This window comes from Henckelia pumila, chromosome 1 (genome assembly GCF_033568475.1).
Source record: "Henckelia pumila isolate YLH828 chromosome 1, ASM3356847v2, whole genome shotgun sequence".
Lineage (NCBI taxonomy): Eukaryota > Viridiplantae > Streptophyta > Magnoliopsida > Lamiales > Gesneriaceae > Henckelia > Henckelia pumila.
In genome coordinates this window covers 143,459,578-143,481,468 of record NC_133120.1, presented here as the reverse complement: position 1 = coordinate 143,481,468, position 21,891 = coordinate 143,459,578, and the positions used below count along the sequence as shown (strand labels likewise).

Sequence of the window (21,891 nt, the reverse complement as noted above, 5' to 3'; positions counted from 1 at the left end):
ACTCCGTTTGGACAAGTACGTGTAAAATATTTTTATAAAAGTGTTTTAAAAAATATTTTATAAATAGTTTAAAAGTTGTTATAAAAATAAATGTGTTTGGACAACTATTTTATAAAAATATTTTAATATTTCAAAAATAATGTTAATTAAAATTGAACAATTTAGTCGCTGATTGTCGTGTTTTCATTTAAAAACATCTAAAAATATCTCTCGCTCATATATTTTTTGAAAAATATAACTGAAAAACACTTTTTTAAAAATATTTTTCAAAAACATTTAAAAAAAAACTTGTCTATACCCATAGTTTATATTTTTTTATACTTATAAAACACAAAAAATATTATTAAAGTAAATGTTAAAATTGAACTTATAATATGTTTTGAAATTAATATACAAATATACTAATTAGTATATAAAATAAATTTGTATGGTAACGTGACACCCTCAATTGAATTCACGTACCTGTCCCATTCTCAACCATATATGTCTTTTAACTCGACAACATACCCTTTACATCCTATATATATATATATTTATATATAAAAATAAATAAATAATAAATAATAAATAATAAATTGTTTTAGTCTGACAATATATATTAGCTAGCAAGCTAAGCCGAAGAATCCCTTTCACCCAATGTTCAAGATTCCACTCAAAAAGATTCTAAAAGCATTAACAACTGCTTAATTAAATCTCTCTAGCTTAGCTCATCGATCCAATACAAAAATGAAGAAGAAAACTTATGCTGATTTGTTCAAACCCCAGAAAAACATGGCCCTGATCGTTGAAGAATTAAGTGCTGAAAAAGGGTCGTCCTTGGGTGCTTCGTGCTCGTCGGGTCTCAGCACGCCGTTCGGATCCGAGCTGGGCTCTTCGGGGACATCGGGGAGCGAGCTGGACGAAGAGTTCATGGCGGAACTCAGCCGTCAAATGGCTGAGTGCATGCTTAATGAAGAAGAAGAAGAAGAAGAAGATCATGATAGTACCTCTGTTTGTGATCAGGGCTTTCAGGTAATTAGCTAGTATAGTTTCCCAGAAAGTAGTGATCATCCTTTTATTAATTAATTAATTAATACTTTAGATAATTATATAGTGTTATGTATGCCTAAATAAACAAATGAATATTATATTTCAGCAAGTTGCGTCCATTAATTCTAACATCAAAAAATTTCACTTTTTAATTATTTTGAAAATCTTTTGGCACTTGTCATTCCATTTGTGATAGATCTGAATTTTTCTATTTATATGTTGCAATTTGACCTCGAATATCTAAGCTTTAAAGTGGAGCAAGATGTTTTTACATGTTTGGTATGTTACGGTTCAACACAAGGGGTTAAAATTTCCCCCAATATGATAAAATCTTCACACCAAGTGCCCACATATAAGCTTATGTTCCACGTACACACGGTAGAAATTTCATGATTTTATATATAAATAAATATATATATTTTTTTATTTCATCGAAACTATTTTATTTAAGCCCATCAAAAAATATAGAGAAGTAAGACAAAATTTCGTGTATAATAATATATAGGTGTACCAATTAAAGAATCAACCTCAAGAATCTGGTAGTGTTGGAGAAAAGCGGGTCAAGGGCAACAAGCGGGTTCCAAACACGGGACGGGATTATGTGAACTACAGACGAAACGGGCAGGGAATTGTCGGGTCGGGGATGAAGGCTATTTTCCTTGATAATTCCGGATCCAGTTACGGGTCTGGTGGGACCGGAGTTTTCTTGCCCCGTTTTCCCAATGACCCGACTCCAGAGAAGAAGAAGCCAGGTAAACACTTAAATACGCGTTTGTTTTGATGACTTTTTAATGATGGGACATAATTATTATTAGCTATTATTATCATATCTATATAAGAGTTAGTGACCTATATGTTTATGTATAATATATAATTATATAATTAAAAAATAGTCAGATTTGAATTAAAAATAACTCGAATAATAAATAAATATTACAATTTTATTTTAAAATGAATAATTATTTTGTTGACGCCCTGAAGAAATGTCAAAATTAATACTCTTGAGTGATAGGGTAATTAATTTTATGCCTGTTTGGTTCTAAAAATTGTAAAAGTTTTTTTTAATTTTTAATTTTATGTTTAAAGATAAGATTGTGTTAGTTCATCGTTAAAACTAACTCAAAAGCATATCTAAGTAACTTTCGTCTCACAAAAATTTCATAAAACTGTTTTATATATTAATTTTATAAAATGAATATCTGATTAGATCGAACTCCTGAAAAATTATTATTTTTTATACAAAATTATTATTTTTATTAAAAATATGAATTGGATTGACTCATCACACGGATATAGATCCGTATCATAGGAGACTTACTCTTTTCATCTAAACTTGATACTTCTTGGAATAATGGTAATCATGCCTTGTTCTTTAAATTGTTTGGTACTAGATCATTTTGAATCAACATCAAGGATTAAAAGCACCTTTAAATTCGTAAAACCAACGGATCTTTTTGGAACATCCAAAATAAAGAGATACCGAAAGGATTTTGGCCTCAATACAATAAGAACCAAAACAAAATAGAGAAGGTTTTTTTTTTGAAACAGTCTCATAGATTTTTTTAATCTTCTGTTAGGTCAATCTTACTCGTATTTAAAATAAAATAGTAATAATTTTTATATATAAAATTATACTTTTTCATGAGTGACCCACATAAAATACTCTTCTCATAAAATTGACACGTAAGATAGTTTAACAAGAGTTTTTTAGAAGAAAAATAAAGTTTATATTTATTTTTGGGGAAAAAAACAAGAATAATTTTGCATTTTCGTACAACCCCGAAACACGTTTTTCCAATTTTTCAGTAAAATTATCCTATGATCACGACTTCAAAATCGGAGAGCTTTTGCGATCCAACTTATGTATCCAAACTTGTCCATGAATATCTCATGAAAACAGTTGAATATCGAGATTCGAAATCTCAATTTTATAAAATAAAAATAAAAAATAACTCAAGATTCCATCTATTTTGGTAGCGAGTCGCAATCCATGGTGGTTTGATATGCTATCTCCTCCTCAGATTCCTCTGAATGCTTACCAAAACTGTCATCTTATTCCAATAAATTCTTATATATATATCAGAATATGCATCACCCAATGACTTCGTACTGGAATCTTTTTGGTGGAATCCCACTTGTTTTGGCTTTATTCTCATTTACTGTACGGTTTACGTGTATTTGGGGCCGACGAAATAGTGAGCAATTAAAGAGGACCATGTGCAAGGTCCTCCTTTAATCTTTTTCCAGAAAATGACATATATACTGAGTGCCTGTTTTTTGGGCGTTTCTGGTCTTAACTAGATATTTTCGGGATATATCTAAAAAATTTAATGTTTTACGTTACATGCTCGCACGAACATCTCGTAACTCTTAACATTATAACATCATTATACATATATACATAATTTGTTTTATTAAAGTACTGATATAACTTCTAGTAAATCAACTAGGCAAGTCTTGGTTTTCTTGAAATATAAACATAATCATTGACATTTTGATACACATGCATATAATCGATGTCCCTTCTCTCCCGACTCCAAGAAAAAAAAAGACGATATCCCTTTGGGTATTTTTTTCTATCAATAAATATGTATGGCTATTGTCTCCAATTCGATAGGAGATTAATTACGATATAGTTTTCCCTCCCTAGAAACTTAGAATTATAATATTTTAAAAAATGCAGATATGTCTAGCGCTGGGATACCGAACCAAAATATCGACTTTTCGGAATACCGTACCGAAATTTTTTTCGATATATAGATATTTATACCATTTTTGGTATATCGAATTTTTTTTCGGTATCTGTACGGTATCAGTATGGATTTTTTCCATACCAAAATTTCGAAATTTTGATATCGGTATCGATATGAATTTTTTTATACCAATATTTTGGATACAATATACCAAAAACCCACCTCTAGATATGTCTAGTTTGGGCACCCATCCGTTTCTAGGTTTCCCTTCTGTCGGCCAACTCTAACTCTTAATTAATCCTCTAGCTATTTCGTCTGATATTACGTACATTGGCATGGCACATATGACTAGTGGTACCACCATTTATTAATTGATAGTGAGAGATAACTTAATTGTCTACTTTTTTGCTCGGCTTTGATTTCAGTTTGCTCGGTTTTGATGCCGGTGAGGGTTTTACGGACTCTCGAGCTCCATTTTAGCAAACTTTCCGAGACTTCTTCCCCGGTGAGCCGTGATTCAAGTTCCGGTTGCATCGGTCACGATAGGCCTTGGACTCACTCCGGACCCAAAGGTAATGTTTCATCATCGTATAGATATGAAATTATGATTTCAAAGAAAATGCTCCTTAGATGTAAGGATTATTAAAATTATTTTTCTGATAAAAGTTGAATGAAGTGTTTCGTTTTGGACGTTACAATAATGGATCACCTTTTTTTAATATTACTCAAGATATTAATGGAAAACATGTAATTGTGGGCATTTTTAAAGCCATAGTTTCTGACTATGTGATGCATTTTTTTTAAAGTGTTGAAGCCAACCAAACATTAATGGGCAATTAAAATAGCTATGGGAGACTTTTTTTTTATTTTTTTGAAAGGAGCTGTGGGAGACTTGAGTGCTTTCCAAGTCAGTATATGCATGCTACGAATTTAAATCTCCTTTTATATGTATAAAGACTTATTCGTATGTAAGCCACTAGGCAAAAAAAAAAAAGATAGATTTTTTATTTTTTATTTTTGAAAAATGTTATAAGATAGATTTGAGTTCGAGCAAACGATTTTTTTTTTGAAAAATAGAAAACAAATAAAGGGTCATTTTTAAGGTTTTTAATTATTTATAAGGATCGAACATTTGTCACTTTATCAAAATCATACCAGATAATAAATCGTAACACAAATTTTAAATTGTAAACAGTACTTTACGTTTTGATAGCTCATCGTACCTGATCGATTCATTTATCCCGAACATTATCATTTGTAGATACAAGAAATGGCCTATTACTCCAACAGAATGATATCGATCCAAGGTTCCAAAGTCATCCGCCACATGATCAAGAAGAAGAAATGCAACTACCTCAAGAATGGACTTATTGACATCAATGTCAAAATATCAATTAATTAATCCATCAAGTAAAATAATAAAAACAATGTTTGAGGTGGCTACTAGCTAGGGACCATAATAAGTCCCACATTAAAATAAGAAATGAAGATTCAGAATAATAATAAATATTCTGATAATATTAAAGCAATAGCTAGCTAGCTGTAGCTCTAGCTGTCAATTGATTTAAAAAGTGGGGTTGAATAATCACTTAAGTTAGAAGATGAATTAAGAAACCCAAGTTGTATGTATATATATATATATACACACACCATATATGTATATGTATAGGTCGTCTGTATAAAGATGTGAAGGTTTGACTGATTATTTAAGCAAGCCTATTTTATTGGAGAAGCGTGTATTCATTTTCGTTTGTGTAATAATGGAGATGTAAATGTTTGGATAAAATAAGGGCCAAAGACAAATAAAAGTTTCATTAGAAAAATAGTGTCTAGTGCTTAATTTCTCTAGTTTCGACATACACATGATTTCAACACACAAACGGTTGCGAGGCGGTCTCCTGTTAATATCATGAGACGATTTCTAATTCGACCCCGTCAATGAGACAATATTATTTTCAATGTCAAAATTGTTATTTTTATTCTATGTATGGATTATGTTAGGTTATAAACCTAAGAGTGTTTAATCCCAAAAACCACAAAATAACAAAAGCTCATCTTAATTATTAAAAACTATGTCTAAAATTTTAAGTTTTAATATATTTTTGAATATTTTACACTGATTATCTGATACCAAAAAATAATAAATTACCCCAAAAATAATTTTATGCACATACACCGTCTTTACAAGTTTATTATCTAGATAATGAATTTTCGGAACTAAATATTTTAATGACGCACACGTGTTGACAAATGACATTTATCCCCCATCTTAAATTGCCAGTATAGCATATAATTCAAATTATTAATCGGACACAGGCTGGAAAATATTTTCTTAAGATATATGAATATAAATTTTGATTAATTTTTATATTTTTATAATGAGGGAACTCAAATGCACCGTTAAATAGCTAATCAACCATTAATTAAAACTAGCAGTCGGACACATACCGTTTAGCTTCACAATAATCGTTACGCTCCTTAAAAATGATATAATCTGATGATGTCAAAATTTTTATCTGGGTTTGATCTGGTAGAGTGTATATCCAAATCTTTAATAAATCAGGTCGGGTCGGGCACGACGGAGTTCTGCACAGACAAAAGCCAAGTTAGGGGGCGCCGAATGTGTTTTTGACGTGACCCCTCCGATGCCTAAGTCAGTGCTCAAAAGTGAAAGAGTTTGACAGAAAGTAAGAACAAAAGAATATGTGGGCGTGAGTGTGTGAACCAGAAGTGAATAGAAGAGATGAATGTGTAAAACCATAAGAAATACCTGTATTTATAGGGGCTTGGAGGGGTAGGTTACCTTGTCAAGGTAGAACATGTGTTAGAGTACTCTAATTGATGAGTCTGAAATCATATCAAATTTTGGATTAATAAGATATTGTCCTTATCTGTTGCAGATCTTCATGTGTCCGAGAGTACTGGAAGATTCTAGATATTGGGCCCTTCCTGGGCCCGGGTCGGGCTCCAACCATACCAGTTAGGGCTCAAGCCCATGAATTTATGATTATGACCATATTCCCTAACAAGGCCATCCCAGACTGGGCTCTTCATAAAATAAGATTAAATGAGCCTCAAAGTATATTTCCAGAAATATTGATTATTGGGCTCGGGTCGGGTTAGATCCATTTAATATTGAGGGACATCAATAGTACCTACCCCTGCTGGTCTAAAAGGACTATGAATTTTAGACCATATAGTCGTCTGACCTGATCCCGAGCCTCATGTATTATGCCTGTGATATAATATAACACACTGTGCTTTCCATGACCGGCCTGGATCTCAATCCCCGTCACGTGCTTTCTCTAGATGATCCGGATCTCGATCCTCGTCATGTGCTTTCTTTGTACGGTTGAGATCTCGTGACGGTACGATTTCCAAAAGATTCCATGAGCGACGTTGCCCACCTCGGACCGCTGATCGGGGTTATCATCTAACGGCCCACATTGATCCACTCCTACTATAAATAGGGCAGTAAAAAATTCATTTTTCACCTTTCACAGTGATTGCGTTACTGTGTCAAAGTTTCGAGAGCTCGCCCGTCCCGTGCCGCGACGACTAACCCTCACTGGTTCGTTCAGAGCCCTATTTCCTTTTTTCCTTCTTTGTAAGTTTTATCCTTCCCATAAAAATTGAGATGTCTTCCTCGGACGAAAATGTAGTCCGGGAAATGGTAGCCTTTATAGAGGGTTCTCCTCCCCTTGAGATGCCTGAGCATAATGACTCTTCGGGGTCAGATGCCGACCCGAGCCCTTCTGAGACTCGGGAGGCAAAAATGCGGAGGCTTTATGCCCTTAGATCTGACGAAGCTCAATTGCGAGAGAAGGATAAACACTGGTTTGAGGTTTTAGCCTCCCATTTACGTCCAGACATGGGCCCGACCATCAGGGACAGGTCGGGGATGCCTGACACTTATGACCTCCAACTTCCCGGTCGACGAGACCGGGCTCACAAACCCCTGAAGGGTTTTTTAAGTTTTAGTCTAGACCAGGTCAAGATGGGTCTTAGGTTTCCCATCCCCGAGATGATCTTATCTTTGTGTCAATATTTCTGTATATGGCTGAGCCAGCTGACCCTTAACTCTTTTAGTTCCATCCTATCTTTAGGAGTTTTGTTTTGTTTTTTTCGGGTTCCTTTAGATGTAGGGAATTTTACCAAATTTCTTCAAATCAAGAAGACATCCCCGGGTCGATTTTATATTTCTATCCGACCCGAGTACAAATTTTTAAAGGGAAAACCGAGCTGTCACAAGGGCTGGAACAATAGATTCTTCTTTGTTCGTCCTGAGCCCGAGCAGCCTTGGAGGTGTCACAAGGGCTAAAATGACTGCTGACTTCCGAGCCGCAGCCAAGAGGTTGAAGCGGAAGAAACCCGAGGCGTCTGCGGAGTCTGCCACTGAATCTAACCAACAGATTCCCGATCAGCAATCCAAAAATATTTCTAAAAAATTCCGAGGAGATGAAACTCCAAGCAAGCCCGAGCCCCTTCCCCAAATTAACATCTCCGCTCATGGAAAGGGGAAGGAGAAAGTTTTCATTGACCTCGGGTCCTTTCCCGAGCATATGGAACGAGGTGATCCTGATCATCCCTACAGCCCGAGAATCTCCTTCTTTGCCCGACCAGACCAACCCAGGAGTTTGAAATTTTTGCAGCACATGGTCTCTACAGAGGACCTGGAGATAGTTCGGGCAGTCCCGGAAAAATAGGCTGAGGAATCTTTGGCCTTGACCCTCATGCAGGTAGCTTCTTGTTATTCGTGATCTTTTGTTTTTTCATTCTTTTTCTTGTAACTAATATTTTATATTTTCCTTTCTAGGCCGTGGTCTGGGTGGGGGATATTACTGCCCACTCCTATAAGTCCCGCACAGACCACTCTTTGAACCAAGATGCCTTGGTGAAACGGATAGCTGCATTGACCGGGCAGATTCGTGACATCAAAGCGGCTCATGACCAGGAAATGTATGATATGAGGTCGGACATTGAGACGGCTCAGGATGGATGGGATGGGGCCAACAAGCGTATTACCGAGCTCGAGGATGCTCTGGCTGCCAAGGACCAAGAGTTCGAGGTCGGGTGGGCTGAAAAGAAAAAGGATTTTATTAACTCCTCTGAGTTTGCTGACCTATGCGCTGAGAAGAATGTGGCCTTCTTCGAGGACGACTTTAAGGGGTGCCTAGCTCAGATCCGGGCTGAGGGTTATTCTGAAGCCGAGCATCCTTTCCCCTCCCTCGACTCTGCCAAGGCCTTGGATGACTTTCCTGACGAGAAAGAGAAGTCTGAGCAAGAGGAGCCTGTGCGGGAGAAAGAAAAATCAGAACAGAAGGAGGATGCTGCCCCTTAGTTTTATTTTTTGCCTTTGAAAAATAATGCTTGAAACATTCTATTCAGACCCTGTGTGGTCTTTCCTTTCTTGCCCGTCCTGGGCCATGTGTCGTGTTTTGTCAAACAAATTTTTGTTCATATTGGTTCATTAATTTTTGAGTTAAAAAAGAATGGGTTTTCGGTTATATATAAGTAAAGGACTAATTCCCGATTTGGGAATTTAGTAAACGCTCAACTAATTATAAGATTGATTCCTGAGCAGATATTTAAAATAATTGGCAAGTATAATATTGACTCTCAGGCTACAAATTTACCCACTATTTATTAAAGTTTTACCAAGTGTGAAATAAAATTCCTGAGTTAGAAACTTAACAAAATTTCACCCAGCATAAAATGGACTTCCGAACTGGAATTTCGATGAAATAAAATCCCAAGCAAGGAATATAATCAAAATTTTGCTAAGTATAAAATGGATTCCCGTGATGAAAACTTAACAAAATTTTACCCAATATGAAATGGACTTTCGAACTGGAATTTCGATGAAATAAAATCCCAAGCAAGGAATATAATCAAAATATTGCTAAGTATAAAATGGATTCCCGTGATGGAAACTTAACAAAATTTTACCCAATATGAAATGGAATTCCGAACTGGAATTTCGATGAAATAAAATCCCAAGCAAGGAATATAATCAAAATATTGCTAAGTATAAAATGGATTCCCGTGCTGGAAACTTAACAAAATTTTACCCAGTATGAAATGGACTTCCGAACTAAAATTTCGATGAAATAAATTCCCAAGCAAGGAATATAATCAAAATATTGCTAAGTATAAAATGGATTCCCGTGCTGAAAACTTCACAAAATTTTACCAAGTATGAAATAGACTTTCGAACTAAAATTTCGATGAAATAAAATCCCAAGCAAGGAATATAATCAAAATATTGTTAAGTATAAAATGGATTCCCGTGCTGGAAACTTAACAAAATTTTACCAAGTATGAAATAGACTTCCGAACTGGAATTTCGATGAAATAAAATCCCAAGCAAGGAATATAATCAAAATATTGTTAAGTATAAAATGGATTCCCGTGCTGGAAACTTAACAAAATTTTACCAAGTATGAAGTGGATTTTCGAGCTGGAACTTTAACAAAATTTTGGTGTGAAAATGCCGGCCAAAAGTTGTGTGGTAAATGCCGAGCTGATCGGACTTTAATTTGACCACGAATGACGTGGTGAGTGCCGAGCTGGTCGGACTTTAATTTGACCACGAATGGCGTGGTGAGTGCCGAGCTGGTCGGGCTTTAATTTGACCACGAATGGCGTGGTGAGTGCCGAACTGGTCGGGCTTTATTTTGTGATGTTTGACAAAAATATGTCGTTTTTTTATTTATAATTTCCAAAAAACATGTCTTAAAAAAATAATAACAAAAGAACTTAACTACTACTACTATCAAATTAAAAAACCCAAAAATAATGAAATAACCCACAACCCTTTACTCCCATGAGGCCGGGTGATGCAGCAGATCTGACCGGGCCCCTAAGAGTAATATTTCTTCAAGTGTTGAGCGTTCCATGGCCGTTTTCCTTGTTTTCCTTGTGCATCTTCCAGATAGTAAGCAGCTACTCCTGCCTTCCCCACCACCTTGAAAGGTCCTTCATATTTTGCATCCAGTTTTCCTCTTTCTCCATGGTGTTGGATTTTCCTCATAACCAGGTCTCCCTCTTGAAGGGCTTGGGGGTAAAACTTTTTATTATAGGCTCGGGTCATTCTCTTTCTATAAGCTGTTAGCCTAACAGCTGCTCTAGCTCGACTTTCTTCCACTAGGTCCAGGTCCATTGCCCTTAGTTCGTTGTTGTTAGGGCCATAAGCTATTATCCGAGCACTTTCTTGTCCAATCTCAGCGGGTAGAACTGCTTCAGTCCCGTACACCATATTGTATGGCATCTCGTCCGTCCCAGACCTTGCTGTAGTTCGGTAAGGCCATAACACGGAGGGAATTTCCTCCACCCATTTTCCCCGGGCAGAATCTTGCACAATAGTTCTGTTAGTAACTTCTACTTGCCCATTCCCTTGGGGATAGGCGACGGATGTGAAAATTTGTTCAATTTTCATCTGTTCACACCAAGCTCGGACTTTAGAATCACAAAAATTTTTTCCATTGTCTGATATGAGTCTGCGTGGTATCCCGAACCGGCAAACAATATTTTTCCAAAAGAAATTCAACACTTCTTTTTCTGTGATCTTGGCCAAGGGCTCAGCCTCGACCCACTTTGAAAAATAATCGACTGCCACCAACAAGAATTTTCTCTGACCCGTACTGACTGGGAATGGTCCAACAATATCCATCCCCTACTTATCGAAAGGACAAGCTGCTACTACTGCTTTCATAAATTCTGCGGGATTCCATTGCAAATTAGCATGTCTTTGGCAATTATAGCATGAGTGGACCAAGGCAGATGCATCCTTCCTCATAGTGGGCCAGAATAAACCAGCTAGGAGAGCCTTCCGAGCTAGGGCTATACTTTCCAAGTGATTTCCACAACAACCTTCATGTATTTCTCGTAAAACATAATTAGCCTCGTTCGGGCCGAGACACTTCAGAAGAGGTTGAGAGAATGATCTCTTGAAAAGTATTTTATCAATCATCACAAAACGTAAGGCTCTTCTTCTAATTTTCCGAGCCTTCTTGTTGTCATTCGCGAGCTCGTTCTTAGTTAGGTATTTGTGTATGTCATACCTCCAATCCCCTTCTAGTACATTCACTATTATGTCATCTAGACTTTCAAGTTGAGATATCATTTCTTTTCCTTTTAGTCCGGGCTCAGATGGTTCCCCTACGGAACTTGCGAGACGAGCCAAGTTGCGAGACCTCGGTTCTAATCCTCTATCGTTAATATAAGGTAAACCAACATCAATTAATAAATCAAAAATCAAGGCATGACAAGGAATTTTTTTTTTAAAACAGGGTTGCCCTCGATCGCATGAACTCGTGCGATCGAGCGCACCAAACATGCTTCAAGTTCTGCCGGGAAATTCAAGCCATGCGCTCGATCCTATGAACTCGTAAGATCGAGCGCACCAAAAATATGAAGTTCTCTGCTTCAACAAAATGAAGGGCCGCACTTGATCGGGTGAACTCGCGCGATCGAGCACACCCTCTGCCCAGAAAATTCAGAACAGATCATGCTATAAATCAACCTTAAACAACATTTCAAAATAGGGATTACAACATGCAACATCAATATTCGATAACCAAAAGTCTCGCATAACCAATACAACATAAACAACGAAGTTTGAGATCTAAACATGTTCCAAAAGTAAACTACATTGACATGCTAATTCGACTTCTAAACCGAGTCCCACTACTAGCTCTCCCTCTTGTTGCTAACCAGGTCCTTGCTGACTTGATCCTGCCTCTTCTGTTGCCAAGTATACATACAAAACAAAGCAATAGCCGGATAACTCCGGTGAGAATAATATTCCCAGTAAAAGCAACATAAAAGTAACAATTAATATAACAACAACATGCTTTCAAGACAACACAATCAAATCAAAATGAATGTTAAGCATGTATTTAAATTGGGATATCAATTCTGATAAACGAGGGATTGCTGCTATGCTTTTGGGATCCCGAGGATGAGATCACGTAAAGATTCACCGACTCTCCCAATCGAGATGGTCCACGTATCCCACTTCCCTAGACTTTGGTGCGACTATAAGAAGTATGATGACTCTAGGAGAACCTCTACACCCAGGCCACTCATAGTATAACCCCCAAAACGTCTAATCAAAAAGGGCTGTTCTGCCCGCTGAAATCAAAGTTGGCTCAAGATGAATGCATAACAAAACATAAACATAAGCCACATAATAAGAGTTCATTCAATCAACAAAATACAAGTTCCACATGCTAGAACAATTATTGGTGCAATATGTGATTTGAAGGGAAACTCGAGAACCAGCTGTCCCGAGTATGCTATCCCGCTAACGATGACTGCTTTTACCTTTCAATGCAGTAGCTCCAACTCTGGAAATGCTACAATAAAAGATTTAATAAAAAACTAAACAATCCAACAACAACAACAACGGCTCAAGGTAATCTCTTTACCGATATTCGTCCAACTCTTGACGATCAACAGCTGTTGACTCCGGGCTTGACAACTCCATACGAAACTGTTCAGATACAAAAAGATGATCAACAACGACGATCAATTCACAAGCCAAAGATCAACAACTCAAAACGGTTCAAATCTCAAAAAACTCAAACCGGCGACATAACGGCTATAACTGAACAAACCAAAAATGCAGACAACAGTTCAATATCGATATCAACTCGTATAAATGCTAATACAACAATAACAAGGCAATTCCAACAAATCTCAAAACCTCTTTTTCAAAAATGGCTTCCAAAAATCATAACAATTCCGAACGTCGCTCTATTTCAAAATCGACAGATAATAAACGATCATAACTCTGTCAAGAACAACATACTCGAATCTCAAACGATTCTAAAAAAATCCAAAAAACAAAACGTGTTTGATCGGAGAAATACTTACGGTATAACGGATCTCTCGCTGCAATGATCGCTAAACTGCCTTCAGAAATAATTTCCAACGGACGGATCGAGCTCGGATTGAAATCTGGAAGCTTGAATATTCAAGAGGGCGTCTTCAATGGTGGAGCACGGCTAGAGGAGGAAGATAAAGTGCTAAGAATAGTCAACCCATGCTAGATATAATAACAATTTCAATATTTACATTTTAGTCCCTGAAAAATCCGAAATTTTCAAAATAGACCCTGATCAAAATCAAGTCGGCTCTTGAACTCTGAAATCTCCGATTAATTCAAATAAACTCATTTAAGATAAAAAACGGGGCGTTACAATTCTCCCCCACTAAGAAGAGATTTCGTCCTCGAAATCAATAAGAATCACAACTCATAAGATAGAATAAAGAACTAAAGACAGTAAGAAGAACTCACGTCATCCGAATAACTCAAAAAAACGATGTCTCATATCGGATTCTGTCTCCCAAGTTGCTTCCTCAACTCCGTGACGGCTTCACTGCACTTTCACCAACGGAATCAACTTGTTTCGGAGTGCTTCTCCTTCCGATCAAGGATCTGAATCGGTCGCTCAAAGTAGCTCAGAGTCTCGTCTAACTCGGCTTCATCAGGCCGAATAATATGAGAAGGATCTGGATGATACTTCCGCAGCATAGAGACGTGAAAAACGTCGTGAATACCAGATAAAGACGGAGGAAGTGCAAGTCTATAGGCAAGATCGCCTATCTTCTCGAGCATCTCGTACGGTCCGATGAATCTCGGAGATAACTTCCCTCTCTTCCCAAATCTGACAGTACCTTTTGATAAGTGTATTGTATACACTTAATTTATATATGATTTTAATTGTTAAATATTTGTTTCGAGCATATTTATGTGGGTATTTTGTTGTTTTTGTGGTTGTAGGAAATTATTGAATTTATTTGGACAAGTGAAGAAAAATAAGAATTTAGAGGAGAAAGAAATTAAAAGGATAAAAGAAAAGAAAATTGAATAAGAAAAAAAGTTAGAAGAAACATACAGGGAAGAAATAAAAGGTTAATGGGCTTTCTTATTTGGGCCTTAAAGTTTAGCGCTACTCTTTAGCGCTAGAGAGGAAGAGAGAAAGCGCTATCGCGCAAGAATTGTGAGAGAATTGAGAATTGATGTCAGAGAGCTATGCGCGCCCGCCTGGCTACGTGAAGCGACCGCGCGTCGCAGATTTCAGCGTTTTTTATTATTTCGGGCAATAATTTACTTGGGCTTTTTGATGGGCTTTTGTGCATGATATAAAAGGAATTCTCTTATCAGACAAGAAAAAAGAGCCGCCATAAAACGTACAGATATATCAGAGTCGATTGTGTGCGATTCCTGGGAAGGATTTCTGAGCTTTTAACTTGAAGAACGAAGACGGGGTTCGATAGACTGGACACGGCGTCGACGACGGATTTGTTTCCTTTATCTTTTATTTATTTTATTCTGAATATGTTTGGATTTATGAATTATTTTTTTATTCAGAATTTTGTTATGAACTAATTTTTTAGAGTCTAGAGGTCGGATGGAACCTGGTGTAGACGCTTTCATGAATTTTTGATTTTATTGAATTGAGTTTCTTCTAGATTAATTGTTTTTTCTAGAATTGATTGTCTTTTCAATTATCTGATCAATAATTGATTTGTAATATTTATTTGAAATCTGGCACTCGGGAGAGGAGATTTTGAATAGGACCATTAGAAAATACACTGTTAATTATTTATATAACTCGGGAGAGTATATAATTTTAACAGAGCTTTTAAAAAGAACATTTTTTTGAATTGATCACTGCAAGAAGATTTTTAATAGGGATATTGGAATTGAATTGTAGTTGATATATTTTATTCGGCACTCGATAGAGGGAATAATACACTTAAGTATTCTTGGCTATTAATTCATTGAAATTCATGAAGATTAATTAATTAGGATTGATTGTTGTTGAAACCAGGTGAAATCTATACCTCTAGACCATTTTTTTCTGATTGATTTTATCTGAAAGTTGTGTGCTTGCTTATAAAAACTCATTGATTATTTTATTTTTCTGCAAAATTTCTGAAAGTTTGATTTTCTAGATAAAGTTTGGACTATTTTAATTACAAGCACTAAATATTTTTATTTTACTCCCTGTGGGATCGATATATGATTTATTCACAATATTAAAAATTTATACTCGTACTCTTGCGAGAAATTTTCACAACAAGTTTTTGGCGCCGTTGCCGGGGAGTAAATTTTGATTATTTTTAGTGTAAGGTCCAAAAAGTCCACTAGCTTAATCACGATTAATTGATTTAATTATATGATTTAATGCATGTTATTTATAATATTAATTGTTATGTGAATTATGTGTTATATTATTTTTTTAAAAAAAGTTTTAGGTTGGGTTTAATTTTGGGTTGTAGGGACGAGCCTAGCCTTGAAACGAGTTAAGAAAAATATTTTAAGTAAAGTTAGTAGATGCAGAAGTATTTTATTGAGAGAGTAAAAATTTTAAAGAATTTTAAGTTTAACTAATGGGCCGTGTTGGAGCCCATTAGTCACAGAGGAAAAGCGTTCAGAAGTTTTCTGAACTCTCATTTGAACGCTTACTCTTCTTTCTCAAAATCTCTCTCAAACACTACAATCTCCAAGCTATGGTTCTTCAGGCTTCTCAAGGCTAGATCGTTTTGCAGACCAAGTTAATCCCAATCAGACGATCCAGACAAGTTTTTACTGTTTTTTTTAAACCTATTCAAGAATATAGTTATTTTCAAGATAAAACCCTAGGTGTTTGATTGATGATCTATGAATGTTTTTTTGAAAATTTAATGAGTATGTTGCTTGATTGTGATACGAGAAGCATTCCTGATGTTTTCGGTTCAAGTTTATTGAGTTTTGAATGATTTGAAGGCAATAAATCAGATTGTTGGGGTAAAAGTTGAATGAGGGTTTTTGATTCAAAATCTTTGAAATGGTTGTTGTTTTGGGAAAAGTTATTTTGATGTTTTGATGTTGTTGAATGGTATTTTGATGGAAAAACGTCCCAAGGAATTGTGGGTTTTGAAGAAAGTGCAGAAAAGATCAGTTTTCGGAATCAGACGCCGCGACGGCACGCCCGCGCTGCCGAGCAGCGCACCCGCGCCTGAGCTGCAAAATCTCTGCGCACAGACATCGCACCCGCGCTACTAAGTAGCGCACCCGCGCCGCTTTGTCGCAAGAAGTCTAGCGGGCAGCGTGCCCGCGCTGTTGAGACAGCGCGGCCGCGCCTCAGGCTCGATTTTCCCACCCCATTTTATAAGTTTTTGAGTCCTAAAAATCATGATTTTGATATTTTAATGTTTTTAATTATTTTTAAGAATGTTCATGAAGAATTTTTAAAGTTTTCAAGGTCCTAAATGGATGGAATGCCTCGCGTGGATCAGTCAAGTTATGTATTGCATGATTATGTGATTTTCTCATGAAAGTTAACTTCTCATGAAATGTTTTGACGGATTTTAAGCATGTAGCATCACGAGAAACTTTATGAGCATGTACGAGATTTATGAAAATGAAATGATAAGATGAATGATATGATGCATGGAAAATATTTTGATGATTTATGCGTCTTGTGGTGATTATATGGGGTATGCACTTCGGGATGAGCTCCGGAGCGGCTATCCAAACATGGCTCACGGGATGGTTATACGGGGTATGCACTTCGGGTTGAGCTTCAAAGCGGCTATCCAAAGAATGAAAGTTTGCGGGCTTAATGCCATATGCTTGTTGATCAACAGGAAACTATGAATGGCTCGTTATGACGATTACCACACTACTCATACTTCATCTCCCCAAATATTTTTATGATATGGCTATATTAAAGTTATGTTTATTGCATGGGAGTTTAAGTTAATGTTTCCTTTTAAAGTTAGAAAATCCTTTTCTGCATGCTCTTGTTGAGTCTTTCGACTCACTATACTTGAATGGTGCAGCTAATGATGATGTGGATGCTTTTATTGATGATTATGTGGGCGGACATGAAGAAGAGGCAGGGGTCGGTCCAACGGGCAATGCATGAGTGTGAATGCTTTAGAATGGAAGATGTTTTAAACCTTTTTATTTGATGAGAGGCAAACAAGTTTAAATTTTTTTAGTTGATGGCCATGTTTTGGCAAATATTTTTAGATGCTATTTTATTTTGTGCACATTTTATACGCTATTTTAATAAATAAGATGATGCTTCCGCAAAGTTTTTATTTTTACCAAATCTTTAAGTAAGTATGTTTGAGTAACGTTTCGATTGAGAAATTGGGACGTTAAAGCTTGGTATCAGAGCAGTTCGCTTTGGGTTTGTTTGCACGCATGCATTCTCGCCACGACCCTGTTCTTCGTCTTCATGTCTGTAAGTTCTATGTTATGGATTGTTTAAGATGCATGATAGCTTTTGCGATTAATATTTATGCATGTTAATAAGGATGTTATGTTTAAATAACGTAATTAAGCATGTGGACTGTATGGACATCAGGATCATGGCTAACCGTAGGAATCCAAACAATGAGGACAATCAAAATAACTAGTTTTTGGCTGGGTTGGCGACTCTGTTGCAAGAGCAGAGTAGAGCCCAAGGGGAGCAGATTCAACAGTTAATCCAAGCACAAGCGGGAGGACGGAACAACAATCAGCCACTACTGACTAATCCGATCTTTAAACAGTTTAAGGATCTAGGGCCGCAGGAGTTCAGAGGAGGGGCTGATCCCCTTGTAGCCGAGGAATGGGTGCAGTTAGTGGAGACCATTTTTGACTACATGCAGCTCACTGATGCAGACCGTGTGAGGTGTGCCATATTTATGTTTCGTGATGATGCAAGGGTTTGGTGGCAGGGAGCCCGTTCTGCTGTGGATATGACTACGTTGACTTGGAATGGATTCAAAGATGTGTTCTATGAAAAATATTTCACTATCAGCACCAGGACTAGACTTGCTATAGAATTTCTGGAGCTCCACCAAGGGAGCATGTCCATTGCTGAGTATGTGAAGAAGTTTGAAAGGGGGAGGTATTTTGTGCCCATGATTTCGGGTAATGCTGTAGAGGAGTTGAAGCATTTCATGGAGGGACTGAATGCCACTATCCGTCGTGATGTCAGATTGAGTGGGGCACAAACGTACCGAGCAGCAGTCGATGAGGCTATGTTGTCAGAAAAAGATGGGAATGATATTATCAAAGAATCACAAGCGAAAAGAGCCAGTTACCAAGGGAGAGAACAACAAGGGTCTAGTCAGAAGAGGCCGTACCAAGCCCCAGCTCAGAGGAGACCGCAGCAGCAGTAGCGCCAAAACCTCAATCAGGCGCGACCTCAGGGACAGAATCAGCCGAACGCCAATGCTCCAAGGCCGGCGAATGCACCTATCTGTCAAAAGTGTGGGAAGCCACACTCAGGTCAATGAATGCTTGGGACCAATACTTGCTTTCTTTGCAAGAAGCCAGGGCATTTCGCCAAGGATTGCCCGCAGTCAAAGGATCCTATCAGGGGAAGAGTGTTTGCTATGACTCACGATCAGGTTGACCCAGATTCTGCAATTGTCACAGGTATGATCTGTATCGCTGGTTTACCTGCTTTTGTGTTAATTGATTCAGGAGCTACGCACTCTTTTATAACTGTTAATTTTTTGATGAAATTGGGGGTCTTGCCGGATGAATCTATTTCGAAATTTTGTGTGTCGTTACCCTCAGGAGAAGAACTGGAAAGTAGTAGTGTGGTAAGAAATTTCAAGGTTCAGATGCAGAGTCTAGTTTTGTGTGCAGATTTTATTCTTTTGAAAATGTTGGATTTTGATGCAATTTTTGGGATGGACTGGTTGTCTCGGCATGAGGCTATTATTGACTGCAAACGGAAAACTGTCTCCTTGAAAGATCAGAACGGGAAACCGTTTGCGTTCCGCACAACCTCTAAGAAGAGCGCACCAGGTATGATTTCTGCAGGAACAGCCTGGCAATTATTGATTAATGGGTGTACAGGCTTTCTTGCGAGTCTAATTGGTGATCTGGAGGTACAACGACCGAAACTTGTGGAAGTGGAAGTAGTGAAGGACTTTCCAGAAGTTTTTCCCGATGATGTTGCGGGATTGCCTCCAGTCAGGGAAGTCGAATTTGGGATAGAATTGTTGCCTGAAACTAAGCCAGCTTCTAAGGCATCGTACAGATTGGCGCCGACCGAGATGAAAGAATTGAAGGATCAGTTGCAGGAATTACTGGATAAGGGGTTCATCAGACCGAGTGTATCGCCTTGGGGTGCACCGGTGTTGTTCGTCAAGAAGAAAGAAAGGTCAATGAGATTGTGCATTGACTACAGAGAACTGAACCGAGTTACAGTGAAAAACAGATATCCTTTGCCCAGAATAGATGACTTGTTCGACCAATTGCAAGGGGCAGAGGTGTTCTCAAAAATTGATCTGCGATCAGGTTACCATCAGCTGAAGGTAAAGGATGCAGATGTGCAGAAGACAACATTCAGGACTCGCTATGGCCACTATGAGTTCTTGGTAATGCCGTTTGGGTTGACCAATGCACCAGCTGTGTTCATGGATTTGATGAACAGGGTGTTTCAACCTTTCTTGGATCAGTTTGTCATAGTATTCATAGATGACATATTGATATATTCTTGCAGTAGGGAGGAGCATCGTCAGCACTTGGCTACGGTGTTGCAAATTTTGAAAGAAAAGCAACTGTATGCTTAGTATAGTAAGTCTGAATTCTGGCTGGAGCAGATTTCATTTTTGGGTCATATAGTTTCAGCTAAGGGGATTGAGGTGGATCCGTCAAAGGTGGAAGCGGTTCGTAATTGGGCTGCCCCAAAGAATGCTATAGAAATACAAAGTTTCATGGGTTTAGCAGGCTACTACAGGAGATTTATTCAAGACTTCTCCAAGATAGCCCTACCACTGACTTCCTTAACTCGAAAAGGTGTGAAGTTTGTGTGGTCAGAACAATGTGAGTAGAGCTTTACAGAATTGAAGGAAAGACTTATTTCAGCGCCAGTGCTAGCAATTCCCGAAGGCACGGGTCGCTTTGTGGTTTATACCGATGCTTCTAAGAGTGGATTAGGAGCTGTGTTGATGCAGGATGATAAAGTAATAGCATATGCATCTCGACAGCTGAAGGTCCATGAGAGGAATTACCCGACTCATGATCTTGAGTTTGCGGCAGTTGTTTTTGCTTTGAAGCTATGGAGACACTACTTGTACGGCAAAAGGTGTTGGATTTTCACTGATCACAAAAGCCTAAAATATTTCTTCACTCAGAAGAAGTTGAATATGAGGCAGAGGCGATGGCTGGAATTAGTGAAGGACTACGACTGTGACATTAACTACCATCCTGGTAAGGCTAATGTTGTAGCAGATGCCTTGAGTCGCAAGTCTGCGACATTGAACCAATTGACAGTGCAGCAGGAGTTGATTGCTGAATTTGCACATATGAGTTTGGAGGTATTTGAACCAATGGAGGTATGCACTCTAGCAGCCTTAACAGTAGTACCTAGTTTTCTTGAGAGAATCAGAGTAGGCCAAGCTTCTGATGAACAGTTGACGTTGTGGAGGAACAGAGATGAAGACAAGGGTGGTACATTGTACACTGTCAAAGATAGAATTGTTCATCACTGAGGTAGAATGTAGGTGCCAGCAGTAGACTCATTGAGAGTGGAAGTGATGACTGAAGCCCATACTGTTCCATATTCCATTCATCCAGGAAGTACGAAAATGTATAAGGATCTGCAATCCTTATATTGGTGGCCAGGTATGAAGAAGGATATCGTAGAATTTGTGAGTGAATGTTTGACTTGTCAACGGGTAAAAATTGAGCATCAAAGGCCAGCGGGACTCCTAAAACCCTTGCCAATACCCATATGGAAGTGGGAAGATGTCACTATGGATTTCGTAGTAGGATTGCCAGTCTCACCGCGAAGGATGAACTCGATTTGGGTGATAGTTGACAGGTTAACTAAGTCAGCTCATTTTATTCCAGTCAGGAATAACTTCTCGATGAATCAGTATGCAGAGCTGTACATTCAAGAAATTGTCAGATTGCATGGAGTTCCAGCGAGGATAGTATCTGACAGGGATCCTAAGTTCACTTCGAACTTTTGGGGAAGTTTACATAGAGGATTGGGAACAAAGCTAGCTTTCAGTACAGCTTTCCACCCTCAGACAGATGGTTAGTCAGAACGAGTGATCCAAATACTCGAAGACATGTTGAGAGCTTGTATGATCGACTTTGGAGGGAATTGGGAATCGAAATTACCTTTAGTGGATTTTACTTACAACAATAGTT

At 37.7% G+C, this 21,891-nt stretch overlaps 3 protein-coding genes across 3 annotated transcripts; 2 read left to right on the top strand and 1 right to left on the bottom strand.

Moving 5' to 3' along the window:
• Positions 1–622: 622 nt before the first annotated feature.
• LOC140875923 (uncharacterized) lies at positions 623–5,545 on the top strand. Its single transcript, XM_073279755.1, has 4 exons — positions 623–1,011; positions 1,535–1,781; positions 4,148–4,294; positions 4,984–5,545. Exons 1-4 carry the CDS (start codon positions 727–729, stop codon positions 5,094–5,096), a joined length of 792 nt encoding a protein of 263 aa, XP_073135856.1. The 5' UTR covers positions 623–726; the 3' UTR covers positions 5,097–5,545.
• A 5,852-nt stretch (positions 5,546–11,397) lies between these two features.
• Positions 11,398–11,847, bottom strand: LOC140874146 (uncharacterized). Its single transcript, XM_073277428.1, has one exon. It carries the CDS (start codon positions 11,845–11,847, stop codon positions 11,398–11,400), a length of 450 nt encoding a protein of 149 aa, XP_073133529.1.
• Positions 11,848–18,072: 6,225 nt separating this feature from the next.
• LOC140874145 (uncharacterized) lies at positions 18,073–18,896 on the top strand. Its single transcript, XM_073277426.1, has 2 exons — positions 18,073–18,081; positions 18,183–18,896. Exons 1-2 carry the CDS (start codon positions 18,073–18,075, stop codon positions 18,894–18,896), a joined length of 723 nt encoding a protein of 240 aa, XP_073133527.1.
• The last annotated feature ends 2,995 nt before the right edge of the window (positions 18,897–21,891 follow it).

Coding starts and splice junctions, on each gene's coding strand:
- LOC140875923 (XM_073279755.1), top strand. CDS start 727: ATGAAGAAGAAAACTTATGCTGATTTGTTCAAACCCCAGAAAAACATG. Junction 1,012..1,534: donor TTTGTGATCAGGGCTTTCAG/GTAATTAGCTAG, acceptor AATAATATATAG/GTGTACCAATTAAAGAATCA. Junction 4,295..4,983: donor GACTCACTCCGGACCCAAAG/GTAATGTTTCAT, acceptor TATCATTTGTAG/ATACAAGAAATGGCCTATTA.
- LOC140874146 (XM_073277428.1), bottom strand. CDS start 11,847: ATGATATCTCAACTTGAAAGTCTAGATGACATAATAGTGAATGTACTA.